Source organism: Nansenia antarctica, assembly GCF_963989245.1.
Source record: "Nansenia antarctica genome assembly, chromosome: 3".
NCBI classification, from domain to species: Eukaryota; Metazoa; Chordata; class Actinopteri; order Argentiniformes; family Microstomatidae; genus Nansenia; species Nansenia antarctica.
Window position 1 is genome coordinate 34,833,956 of NC_137688.1, and position 14,117 is coordinate 34,848,072.

A 14,117-nucleotide genomic window follows, 5' to 3' on the forward strand; every position below is an offset into this window, starting at 1 on the left:
ATGACAGGTAGATGATGACAGGTAGTGTAATGGGGGAGTGGTTGTCTTGAGGGTGTGGTTGTCTTGAGGGAGTGATTAGGATGGAGTTAACCAGCTATTGTTCCCAACCATTACCTCTGTGAAAAAACTCTGTGAAGACTTTGAGCCTGATTTTCTCAAAATGGTCATTTGGAGGGTATCACCATTAAAATATCCATGGCTTCTTCAACTTGTTGCAGATTTCAATGTATGAAACATCATTTTAAAGCTTACAATCTACCCTTTCATAATCTGGAAAAACCGAAAAATTAATTTGCCCTACTTGTGGACGTTTTAACCATGCCCTGTCACAAATTAGCATGTTCAGCAATTTCATGTCCAAATCATATATAAATAATAATAAATAAATATTTCTCTGAAAAGACTAAATTGCCTGATTTAAATTACTTAAGCATAACATGCAAACTGATTTAAGGTCCATTGACTTGCACTGGGTTTAGTTAAAAAAATATTTGGACAATTGGTTGTTAGTGACAGTAGCAGAACCAAAGTGTTGATTGAAGTCCGTCCTTGTCCATAGACTTCTTTCAGGGTAAGGAACCGTATGTGACTTTTGTAATATGGCTGAACTATCCCTTTAAGGTAAGGGTTAGGTTCAGGTTAGGGTCATGCATTAACTTAGAGTGGTTAGGGTTAGGAGAAGAGTCAGGCATTTACTTAGAGTGGTTAAGGTGATGGTAAGTGGTATGAGGAAGGTATTAGCTACTACTTAGTAACTACTATTGTGTGCAGGCTCATGTATCCTATAAGTGACTGGCTTGAATATATTGTGTAGTGGTATAGTACTATAGTAAAGGCTGTAGATGCAGGTTACTCACTGCTGCCAGTGACCTTCAGGCCTCCTATCATGGTCTTGGTCTCAGCGTTGGTGTAGATGTAATCACAGAACTCCTTGGCCTGCTCCACAAAACTGGGATCCAGGTCAGCATCGGTCATCTCCTCCATCTTTTTCAACGTCTTTGTGTTGCCTGGACGCTCGAACACGAAGCACTTCCTTACCGGGAAGAATCTCCTCAGACACAACCGAGGGCGGTTGTGTTCCTCAGTCTTTGGTGACGTTCCTTTTGAAATCAGCAAAGTAAAGAAATAGTTCACCCAAATTATAAAGTCATATACTTGGTTCCTTAACCTGAAAGAAGAACAGCAGAAGTCGATGGTACCTAAATTGGCATGTTTAAAACTCAATCAATCAATTGAGCCAAATAGACTCAATGACTTGATTTCAATGATTTGAGATGATTCAGGCATGACATTTCAAACATGCTAATTGAGGTACCATTGGTTTTTGGTAAACACTTGCTCACTGTTAGTGGTCAGAGACAGCGCCCAAATGAACAAAACCAAAGTGCGGATTGAAATCTGTCGTTGTCCATAGTCTTTCTAGGGTAGATAACCAAATGTGTGATTTTGTAATTTGGGTAAGCAATAGAGAAAAGAGTGATTTTTGTTAAATGTCCTACAATAAAGTTAAGCTGACTATGAAATAACTGCTATTTTATTCATGTAAACTATTTGCGATTGATCAAACAACAGAGTTTAATAATTAATTATGGTTGCTGTAATCCTGACATTACTATTCACCCTCTTTGGTGTGTCGTGTTTTACCTTCTGAACATGAACAAATTAGAGTGGTGAAACACTAACAGGTAGCTTTGGAGTTTTGAACAGTAGTCAGTTTCCCTAAAGTATGACCCCTAGCTGCAAAGCAGAGATCATTACAATTGTAAAATCAATGCAGGTCAATCTTCTCTGCAAATGAAATTTGTTCATCACTTTGCTGATCTAGAAGAGGAGTGGGCTGGGCTGTTGAATCAGAACTACTTTCAGCCCTGTCTGCAAGTCATGATCCAGCCTCTGGTTCTGACCTTTCTCCAGTTGGAGTGAGTTCTCCAGGTACTCATCCGCCGTGATGGATTTTCCGTCAATCTCTAGATCCAGGTAGAAATCTCTGATGGTCCAGACGAAGGAAGGGAATGCCTTCATGAACTCATTAGATTTGGCCTCCTCTCCCTCTGCCTTACACTTCACCTTGATGTGCTCCGTCAATTCAGTCACATAGCTGTAGGGGGGCGCTGTTCAGGATTTAAACTGTCCCCAAATTAAATAAAGCACACACACAGATGTACTGTACACACACTGGAGGTAGAATTCACTAGGGCTGTCTCAAAACATTTGTGTCTTCTTGATATTTCATACAATTAATCCACTAGTACATTGTAGCCAGTGGTATTTCAGAATTATTTGGGATTTTTCAGACATAATACTGTATTTCGACAGTGACAGTGAAAACAGTGTACATTCCGTTCATGTTTTGTGATTCAGCATTTGCAGACATTTTTGAGAGATGTATTTCATAGCTATTGGCAAAAACAATCTTAGTTTGGTTCTTTCATTTCTATTCTTGTTCATCACCTGTATTTTCTTTACAGCTTTGATTATAATTAGATAAATGTGAAATTCAATTGAGAATATAAATTCAAAATAATAAACAGCAATAAAAACATTGTTTCATTAACATTTTTCCTAGATAAGTATGATTTATGACACCCAGGTCTTTATTATAGTGGATTTTGCATTTTCAAAGTTAGGGGCATCATGTGCGTAAAAACGCTTCTACTAATCATGCTGTCGTTCGGCCCCACCTATTCCCAGGGGTCTGACACTTAGTGGGTTGTTACTAAGCATCCTCTGCTCCAGCCTCTCCAAAGGGCAGCCCCCTAGATCCACCAGAACAAAAGATATGAATGTGTACACAGTACCTATTGTGCATTATTGGGTACAGTACCTGTTTGTGCCCACAGGAGGCGCCCTTTAATATAATGGGCTATTTTGGGGCTTTCTTGCGCCCCGAGTATACCCCCTTGTACGGGTCACCCTTGGGACTAGGAGCACCGTGTCAAGACAAGTGCTTTTAAAACCCCAATGATGTCCCGGGTCAACTGGACCCGAACAGTACGAAAGGGTCCAAAAAGTGAACATCACACAAGGGTTCATGCTTGCCTTATACACGAACACACATACACAACTAGACAGACACACACACACACACACACACACACACACACACACCAAAGGATACTTTATGTTTTCTAAGGCCTTGTTGTCAATAGTCCCCATACTGTTGTACACCAGGACGCTACTCAGTAACACGGCCAGGCAGAAGATCCAGGTGTCATGCTTCTCATCTCCCTGAAACACACACCAATGTGTTTGGGAAGGAATTATATATGTATACTGTTGTTTTTATTGTAATTAATTTATGAAATGTATCCAATGGTTTATAACTACTTTATAAACAATGTATTATTTGTTTATAAATCCTTAGTAGTCCGTTAACATAGCAGTTATAATGCATGTGCTCAATGGCACTAATACCAAATACTGTAGTTATCTTGCATATTTATTAAAATCATGTTCCAGTATATTTACATCTTATAGTTATTTTGTGTTAGAATTAATCGTTAGTCGTCTGGCCGTAACAATTTGCCATTATAACCAGATAATAATGTTAATGTCACTTCACCTGTCAGTGGTCATAATGTTTTGGCTCATCAGCGTACATGTTGCTATTGGGTGGTTTTGAGAATGCCTTGGTTGTGTTTCTGGAGGTTTTATAGGATGTTTTGCAGTGTGCTGACCCTACCTTCATAACATCCCCCAGTCCCTCAGTGTCCAGCAGCACCAGAGTGTGTCCAGGTTTAGAGGGGTGAGGCACACACCACATCCAGACACCTTTAGTCTTAGACTCTATGGTGCATCCTAGTTCAAAACCTAAACAGAGACAAATAAGTTATTAGAAAGTAAGTCTAAGAAAATCTAGATTTGTCTTTTTTTAACAGTTGGCCGATAATGTCTAGTAGACGATCTTACATGTTTGCCTCGAAGCAAGTTTGTTCATGAGGTAGGATTTGCCGGTGCGATACAGCCCGACCACCGCCACGACCACAACAGGCTGCTCAATCTGCTGCAGGATCGTCACAGATTCAGACACGACTCTGAGGTTTCCGTCTGGATCGTTCTCAATCAGACACATTGGTTCCTCCATCATCACTGTCGAATCTGTCATTACCCTAGTCAGCAAAATCACCACAAACACATGACTACAAGACAGATCTGACTACTGATAACTACAAACAAGTTAGTTAGTTAGATCGTATACACATGCAACATTTCATAACCAGTACTTCAATAGAGGTTCCAAACCCAATTACTACGTTGACTTCATAATCTGTAATAATTCACACAAATGTAGATTGCATATACAAATATAGAGTGCAGATACGTTTTGATTAGCCTTTTGACAAAATAAACATAAAGCTAGTATTTGGTCAAATCAGAATGTTCCAATAGAGGACATGTAGTTGAGTACACATGCAGAGACCTACCTTGAGATCTGATTATTTCAGTCAAGAAGGTTGAATGAAATGTTAGAGCCGTTTAGAGTTAAAGACTGCTTCTGACAGCCTAGACTAGATTCAGATTGAATTGTATTAGAGTAAAGTCTATCACAACATTTGACTACATTCCAGGAGAAACTTTCCAGTATTTCTCTTTCCTTTCGCTTTCTCTTTCGAGAGCAAAGAGAAAACAAAAGGAAATTAAAATACTGGAAAGTACCTTTCTTGTCCTGGAATGTACAGTCAAATGTTACAGACCATGCAGGGCCTGAATTAGTTCGCGAAGCAACTCTTTAGGCACTCAAAAATATCATCTCTTATAGAACACGTTAGGTCAACTTTTCTTTTTTGAAGCCACAATCATCTCCCACTACTGAGGCTACAGAGGAGCGATGTAATTCAGCTTCATTGACTTTTTCAGATCACAAGGTCAACATTTACTGAGATGTGTAACTGTACTTTGTCCTGTCTACTCTGTCTAATCGTCACCGAAAACCATCCAAATTGATTCATGAAAGGTACAAGACCAAAATGTTTGTTGTTGACCCATCATCTCTACATGTAATATAAAATATATAGATTTGTATCTATGAATGACTGGTTGGATCCATGGATCCATATAACAGTGACTGAAAAATTCCCTCCCAAATCATCCACACATGTCCAGCAAGAAACACAATGACAGAGAAGAGGGTATTCCCTCCCTGTTTGAGCTGGGTAAATTCCCCCTGGCACTTCCCTTCTTTCTTAGTCATTGTATTTCCTGCGTGGGGTTTTCCAGGCCCTATCTACACTACACTATTGAAACCACTTATTTTACTGACTTACCTTACTTATTATTATTGTACTTTTTTGTATTTTTTGTGTATTGCATACGGCAATGTCAATGTTGAGGAACCAAAGCCAAATCATTTTACTCTTGTGTACTTGTACAGGAAGATTTGTAATAAAAGCGATTCTGATTCTGATTCTGATTCTATACTCCACAACCTCCCCATGACTGAAGGAAGGCCTTCCTGGGGAGGTGGACAGTAGAATGACTGAAGGGTTGGGGTTATTACTGAGGTGGAGACAGTGGCGTAACGAGTCTGCACTGGGCCCTACTGCAAGATGGCCAGAGTGGGCGCTAGGGAGCGCACAAGCGTATGCTTAGCTTACAACAAGTTTTCATTAGCCAAAATAAATAATAGCGTAGTAAAGGGTGCGCTTTCCGGGAGAGAAATAATATAAATTCATATAAATCCTCAGATAGTCATTGAACCTCTACTGAAACAGTGATTAGACTCCAGCCTTTGTTCAAACGGCAGAATTGTTCTGTCAGTTAATTTGGGATATCTGCCTTATATGGCTGCAATGCTTTTCAGTTTTTATAAAAATACAGTTAGAAAAAAAAAAAGAAAAAAAAATCAAATCCCACAAAAAATAACTTCAATAAACCCATGCTCGGTGCTTGATTGAGTTAATATTAGAACTGAGAGATGCCAAACTCTTTTCATATATCGGATTTATATTCACTGGAATAGTGAAAAATAATAGGCCTAACTAAAGTGTTATATCTGTACATATATCTTTATGGCTTTTACACTATTGCACTTGCATCTGGCTAGAAAGGTTGCATATCCCATTGCTTCAATTGTGCCAGACAAACTGAATCAAGCATTGCTAATTTGAAAGACATGATTTCAAATAATATCTGAACCCAGGTCTGGTACAGATAAACCATAAACCTGTTTGTTTCTCTACTGTATGAAGGCCCCTGGCCTGAGTAGAAATTACTTTCTTGCGATGACTGATGGATAGATGATTCACTTACTTAGACAAATGTATTTGTTGTCAATCACTTTGGATAAAGCTATGTGCTAAATGCCAAAAATGTAAATGTAAAACCGAATCTGTCTAACTGTTCTTCCCATTGTATATAATTGGTTAATATGTGCATATCTTGTGGGTCTGACAGTACTGTACATGTTTTTCTGTAGGTTGATGTCATATTGGAAGTGGCAGATCTGTATAATCTACACCTGCATCTCCCAGAGACTGTGAATGAGGAGACAGCTTCTGCCACGTTCAACAAGAAGAAACAAACACTGGCTTTGCAAATGTCTATTTGCAAAGCCAGTGAGACCTATAAATTAATTCATGGAATCACTAAAACAGATCAGCAAATGCAATTACTCAATATAAATTGAAAACCAGAAGCTGAACTCCTGCTATGCATCCATGGCTCCACTGAAGTACACAACTCCATGAATTGGATATGGGCATACCTGGGCATATGGTTTTCATATTGACATACCTTTTATGGATTAACACAAATTGTGTGTCTGCTGTTTATTTTTATTTACTTTTTCACTTTTTTATGCAATCAGTTCTTCAGTAAAGGCATTCTCAATAACATGTATGACTCAAGTTAAATGATGTTACTACATGATCATTGTAGCTTTACTTCAAAATATATTTGATCCAATATTAATCCATTGACAATAATAATCCATTGACATGCATGGGAAATGCCTCAATGAGTTAAACTGTCAAAATATAAGCATGTTTGTAGGTAATTAAACAATCAAACACAAGAGGCCATGCTTTATCATGAATAAAGTCACAGCTGAGGGGCGTTATTAGTCAATCCTTCAGCTGTAACTTTATTCAAGACAAAGCATGGACTCAAGTGCCTTATTGCTTAATTATATTGCTTAGAGATATAGGCTGTGTTACAAAATGCGTTCTTGCACTCAATAGAGAGCTTATACCAAGCACCAAATTGAGAGCCAAATCACCAGGAGGTGAGCACCTGTCCTTCGGTCGCGTCAGTCCTGTTCTCTCCACCAGGGGCACTGTCTTGTATCTACTCATCTTGTTTCCATAGTAACAAGTCGCCACACTCAACAAAGTATATTGTTTACAGCTAATAGCTAATAGCTGAAGAATCGCACGAAAGAACTTCCTTGAGCGATTTCTGTGAGTTATTTCTGTGTTGGTTACTGTCTTCTAAAGATGTTAGCAAGGGAATTAGCAATCTAATCATTTACCGAGTCAGTAGTCAGTAGTTCAATAGTGAACTAGCGACCAATTAGCTACCGAGACAGCAACACTTGCAGTGCGCCACTGTCGCGATGTGCCAGACAGTGACATGGCATCTGAAATATCGGTGATTAAGCTGTTGTAACTATTTTTGCTAGCTAAGCTAGTTTTTACTATTTATCTTTCAATAACTTACTTTATCTCAGTTCAAATACTAAACAATTTCCCTCCTCAACAACAGGAGTACTAGCTATGTCGTCCCTTGGGTGTCCCAATGCTGTTTTGCAACAGGTCGACCAGTTTTGGTCCATGTTGGATGACCTCTCTCAGAATGACCCTAACAACTACCAGAAGTTCATTGAGAGCAAGATGAAGGAGGGGGCTGAATACTATACACCACCTCAGCCTGATTCCTGCCTGTGTACTGAAATACTGGTAGGCCTACTGTACCTGATTGATTATTGCATTACACACTACAGATTAATCAATTATTTTCCTATTATTTGAACTCATGCTCAAACTGAACATTGACAGAAAATGCATGGGTGTATCTATAGAGCTCTGGCTGGTTGTTCGTGTGGTGAATCTTTGTTTGTACTAATTATTGTGGAGATATGGACTGGAGGCTGAACAGTTGTTCGCATTACAGGGTCCTAAGAAAGTGTTGCTGTACATTAACGTGTGTGGTTGGAAACGTGTCCCTGCCCCTCTCGACCCGAGCAAGCCAGTGCCTGTGTATGGAGGAAGATTGGAGACAGATACTGATGGAGAAGGTACTACCCTGTTCACTCATCACTGTTGTCCTGCCCCAGTCTCTAGGCTTAGAGTTGTGTGTTCCCTTCCTGTGCTCAGATGATTACAGCGTGGTGGATGTGGCCTTTAGCCCCGATGTGCTGCGGGAGGCTCAGAAGGACAGGCGAGAGAAGGAACAGGTCCACCTTCTGGCCCTGAGCTTCACCCAGAAGCAGTATGGCCTCTGTCTGGACCAACAGTACAACGTCACCAGCAGCTGCTTACGAGGCAGCCTGAAGGACATGCAGCGCCGCCTAGGCTCAGCACAGCATCAACTCAGACATGACACCAACACCAACACCACACACCTGGACACAGGTAGGTAAAGCTATTTAAACTGTGCTGTGTTTCTTATTTTTATTTTTTTATTTTATTATTATCAAGATGAACCATTGAAATGATATCATTCAGTTCAGTAAGGTTTCTAAAGGGATTGCTTACTGTAGCTGAAGATTGTTCAGAAATGTGTTGACCTTTATTTCATATTCATTTCACACAGCCTTACAGACCCCAGCTGGTCTCCTCCAGCAGATCGCCTCTATGCGTATGGGTGAGAGTGAAGATAACACACCTGAGCAACTAAGCACACCTGTGCAGCTCACCCTTAAGCAAGGGGACCAGAACAAGAACTTGATTCAGGTGATCTCCAGTACAGTAACGTCCCAGCCCCAGCAGCCACAGTACCAGCTCACAGTGAACTCTCATCCCAGTGGCCTCTCTCGGAGCATGCAGCTGACTGTGCAGCTACCGGGGGTTTGCTCCACCTCTGAATGCCAGCTCAGCATCTCCCAGGTAGGGCTCACTCTGTTTCCAATCAGAGGTGAAATGTATTGTGACTGTTGTGTTTGCTTGAGCCTGCGTACCAGATGGGCATGGTTTACACTTTTATAACTATCCCATTGCTTCAATTGTGCCAGACAAACTGAATCAAGCATTGCTCATTTGAAAGACATGATTTCAAATAATATCTGAACCCAGGTCTGGTACAGATAAACCATAAACCTGTTTGTTTCTCTACTGTATGAACATTTAAAAAAATTAAAATAATAATCTTCTAGCATTATGACTGCCAATGGCCCCTGGCCTGAGTAGAAATTACTTTTCTTGCGATGACTGATGGATAGATGATTCACTTACTTAGACAAATGTATTTGTTGTCAGTCGCTTTGGATAAAGCTATGTGCTAAATGCCAAAAATGTAAATGTAAAACCGAATCTGTCTAACTGTTCTTCCCATTGTATATAATTGGTTAATATGTGCATATCTTGTGGGTCTGACAGTACTGTACATGTTTTTCTGTAGGTTGATGTCATATTGGAAGTGGCAGATCTGTATCATCTACACCTGCATCTCCCAGAGACTGTGAATGAGGAGACAGCTTCTGCCACGTTCAACAAGAAGAAACAAACACTGGCTTTGCAAATGTCTATTTTTTAGACAGTACTTAGAGACCTATAAATTAATTCATGGAATCACTAAAACAGATCAGCAAATGCAATTACTCAATATAAATTGAAAACCAGAAGCTGAACTCCTGCTATGCATCCATGGCTCCACTGACAACTCCATGAATTGAATATGGGCATACCTGGGCATGTTATTGAACACACTGCATGTTAGATAGCCTCTACATTTTGGGAGCACAGTAGTTAATGCAGCTTATTTTACGAAACGCCTTAGTCGAGGCTGTCCACAGTTTCAACCAACTCAAATAGCAAAACATACAAATACTTTTTGGGGAAAAACACAACATAATACAGCTTCAACTGGGTTTCAGAACCTCTGACCAGCTGCTCCTCTACAGCAGATCCACCCCCTCTTTACCTGTGTGCCCTGGCTGGAGTTAATGTTACTCATGTTACTGTTATATGTATAACGGCATATAACAAACGTAAATTCTTTCCGCACATGGTGAACTGTGTCTCCATTAAATGTCTTCTTTAACCACAGGGACAACCGAACTACCGGTGTGGGACTACATTTGTGTATGCACTGGAAATCTCTTCAGACATTCATTACAATTCCAAATGTGCTTTGAATGGTTTGTTAAGAGCCAGTCATTTGTTGGGTTAATGTTAATGTTAATGTTAATTTTATTTATAATGCGCCCCCCATCCAACTTTTACATCGGCCCGGGGCGCAGAATTACAGTACTTCTGCTTCTGGGTGAAGCTCAGGGCGCAGGGTTACAGTACTTATGCCAATGTTCCTGTCTGAATCTAATAAAGGTAATTAAGCAGTACATTGTTAATTATTTATTGGATTACAGAACAGAGGCTGTATGCACACAGTTTTGTTTACCTTTTATTTGTTAAGCTCAGTCACTTTACTACTACTATTGAATTATGCCTAGTGCGTTATTCTCTACAAATTGCAAGATACTGCTAATTGTAAATAATCTTATTTGTCACTTATGTCCTGTACTATTGTTAATTAATATAAATGTCATAACAAACAACTGCAAGGGCCAGAAAAAAAAGGTTAATGTTACCATGGTAACTGATATGCGTCAACAATGGAGTCCGACATGATAAGAACCCGAACTGCGTTTCATAGCAACTCAGAAATACACACGGCCAGACAGCTGCTACTGCAGTCAATGAAACACACCACAATACAAAACATTTGTTTCGCTCTGAAATTATTTTTGTCCGTAGGTAAACTCAACTTTGTTTGGTCAATTTATCGTCGTGAGGAGCGGAACGAAGAGCCAGACGTTTGTATCACCCGGAATTCAGGACTGAAACAAAAAACAAACACAAAAAAACCTCAACCAAGTAAACAAACGTAACGTTAGCAACGGGAGTAGTACACACCCCGACTCATGTGTGGATAAAGCGGCTTAATAAACAAGCAGAAGATGTTTAAAAACACCTTTCAAAGTGGATTCTTATCGATCCTGTACAGCATTGGGAGCAAACCGCTACAGATATGGGATAAAAAGGTAAGCAACGATTTGCACCAACCGTCGCAAGGCGAGTGTTATTACGCTAGCTAGCTGTCACACTTGTGACATTTCATGTTTCCAGCTCGAGGTTGTCTTAGCTACTGTCTTGGCAGTTCTACTAACTATTCTGTAAAGCTAAATACCAAGGGTACACGACAATGTGTTGAAGCAACGTTTCCCCAGTTGATTAAGAGCTCTTAGATTGTATCTCTGACATCTCATGTTATCGTTTCTGCTTGGTCTATCAACACGAACACATTTACATCTATGAAATTGAAACCATTAGAATAGTTGACATCTTTGACCCAGACTTGTGGGTTTCCTGTTATTCAAGTAAGACGCTACAGCCCTCTTAGAAATGAGAATACTCGTAATACATTGAAACATGTGCAGAACACATGAATAGAACAAGTACATTGAAATTAGCAATTCATATTGTAAAACGTTTTCCTCACACTACCAACATGACAGTCCTTGTTGCTAGCAACATAGCTAACTAATGATGGTAGCTAGCTACTTATCTTGTCCAAGGCGACGTTGCTAACTTCATACCTCTAACCCAACCTGACCCTAACCTCATACATCATCATCAGGTCAGGAACGGTCACATCAACCTTAACCTCAAATATCATTGTTGTTGTATTGTTCAGGTCAGGAACGGCCACATCAAGCGCATCACAGACAACGACATCCAATCTCTGGTGCTGGAAGTGGAAGGAACTAATGTCAGGTAAACCTGCATGTCTGAACTAACTAACGTCATGTAAACCTGCATGTCTGAACTAACTAATGTCAGATAAACCTGTATGTCTGAACTAACTAACGTCAGGTGCGCCTGTCCCATGTTTGAAGACCAGACCAGTCAAACTCATCCAACCATTTCCTCTTAACCCTCCAACAGCACCACCTACATCACATGTCCAGCCGACCCTAAGAAAACGCTGGGCATCAAGCTGCCGTTCCTGGTGATGATCATCAAGAACCTGAAGAAGTACTTCACCTTCGAAGTCCAGGTAGAGATCCCTAATCCTCATAATGACAACCAGAGGTGATCTCTGTTACTAGACGTAACTCCTCCCCTCTCCACCACTCCCCCCCCCACCACCACACCCCATCCCACCTTCTCCTCTCCTCCAGGTTCTGGATGATAAGAATGTCCGTAGACGGTTCCGGGCCAGTAACTACCAGAGCACGACGCGAGTCAAACCCTTCATCTGCACCATGCCCATGAGGCTGGACGACGGATGGAACCAGATCCAGTTCAACCTGTCTGACTTCACCCGCCGCGCCTATGGGACCAACTACATCGAGACACTCCGTGTCCAGGTCAGTCCGGAGGTCAGGGGTTAACCTGCAGTTCTGCTGCCTTCAACCACTGTAGGCCCAGTGACCTGTGTCATCATCATCATCATCATCATCATCACCACCTGTGTGTGTGTATATATATATATATATATATATATATATATATATATATATATATATATATATATATATATATATACGTATATAAAGTGGTAGTTTGAAGTGTCTCATATCTGCAGCCTCATTAACTCACATTAACATTCTTTCAGATTCACGCAAACTGCCGGATTAGAAGAGTCTACTTCTCTGACCGCCTGTACTCAGAGGATGAGCTGCCGGCGGAGTTTAAACTCTACCTCCCCGTCCAGAACAAGGCTAAGGTGGGTTAAACTCAACCTCCCCGTCCAGAACAAGGCTAAGGTGGGTTAAACTCTACCTCCCCGTCCAGAACAAGGCTAAGGTGGGTTAAACTCTACCTCCTCGTCCAGAACAAGGCTAAGGTGGGTTAAACTCTACCTCCCCGTCCAGAACAAGGCTAAGGTGGGTTAAACTCTACCTCCCCGTCCAGAACAAGGCTAAGGTGGGTTAAACTCTACCTCCCCGTCCAGAACAAGGCTAAGGTGGGTTAAACTCTACCTCCCTGTCCAGAACAAGGCTAAGGTGGGTTAAACTCTACCTCCCCGTCCAGAACAAGGCTAAGGTGGGTTAAACTCTACCTCCCCGTCCAGAACAAGGCTAAGGTGGGTTAAACTCTACCTCCCCGTCCAGAACAAGGCTAAGGTGGGTTAAACTCTACCTCCCTGTCCAGAACAAGGCTAAGGTGGGTTAAACTCTACCTCCTCGTCCAGAACAAGGCTAAGGTGGGTTAAACTCTACCTCCCCGTCCAGAACAAGGCTAAGGTGGGTTAAACTCTACATCCTCGTCCAGAACAAGGCTAAGGTGGGTTAAACTCTACCTCCCCGTCCAGAACAAGGCTATGGTGGGTTGAACTCTTACCTTAACTCTAAAGCCCAGTTCAGATCTAGGATTTGCAATGCGACAGTTTTAAAACGTCACAGAGAACAACTCGGCAACCACTTGCAACCGACATCGCAGATCTTTTGTTTGTACCCAGTTCTACCAAGTGGTTGCAGAGTTTTTCTCTGCGACTTTTTTTATAAAAAAAATTCAGAGTGGGGCAGTCCCACTTATATTTGTCGTTTTATTGTGATAGAGACAATAGAGATTCGACAGGAAGGATGGGTGAGAGAGAGAGATAAGGGATGACATGCAGGATATGTCCGTGGCCGGAATCAAACCGGGAACCCTGAGGTTACATGGTTGACGCTTAGTGCGTTACACCACCAAGCGCCCCTCTGCAACGTGATCTGAAAACGTGAAAACTGATCCATTGCATTGCGAATCCTAGATCTAAACTGGGCTTTAGACGTCCTATCAGCAGAGTTGTTACTGATGTGTGTCTCCTGTCTCCTAGCAGCAGTAGAGAAGACTCCTCCCCCGTTCCAGAGACCTTCTTCTGCTTGTTTTTGTTTCTTTTTGCTTTGATGTTATTTTGGAACCATGTGATTGTTTTCTCTGCACAATAAACCTTTTCTACGCACCATTCAACAT

At 41.0% G+C, this 14,117-nt stretch overlaps 2 protein-coding genes across 2 annotated transcripts; both read left to right on the top strand.

The window, feature by feature from the left end:
* Positions 1-7,712: 7,712 nt before the first annotated feature.
* On the top strand, positions 7,713-9,690 carry pih1d2 (PIH1 domain containing 2; the record flags this gene model as incomplete). The annotated part of the gene is made up of 5 exons (XM_080527203.1): positions 7,713-7,895; positions 8,110-8,233; positions 8,313-8,570; positions 8,752-9,044; positions 9,556-9,690. The coding sequence occupies 5 exons, from the start codon at positions 7,713-7,715 to the stop codon at positions 9,688-9,690; spliced, it is 993 nt and encodes a 330-aa protein (XP_080383329.1).
* Positions 9,691-11,070: 1,380 nt separating this feature from the next.
* On the top strand, positions 11,071-14,097 carry cfap20 (cilia and flagella associated protein 20). Its single transcript, XM_080525844.1, has 6 exons — positions 11,071-11,197; positions 11,851-11,930; positions 12,102-12,213; positions 12,338-12,526; positions 12,775-12,885; positions 13,984-14,097. Exons 1-6 carry the CDS (start codon positions 11,114-11,116, stop codon positions 13,987-13,989), a joined length of 582 nt encoding a protein of 193 aa, XP_080381970.1. The 5' UTR covers positions 11,071-11,113; the 3' UTR covers positions 13,990-14,097.
* The last annotated feature ends 20 nt before the right edge of the window (positions 14,098-14,117 follow it).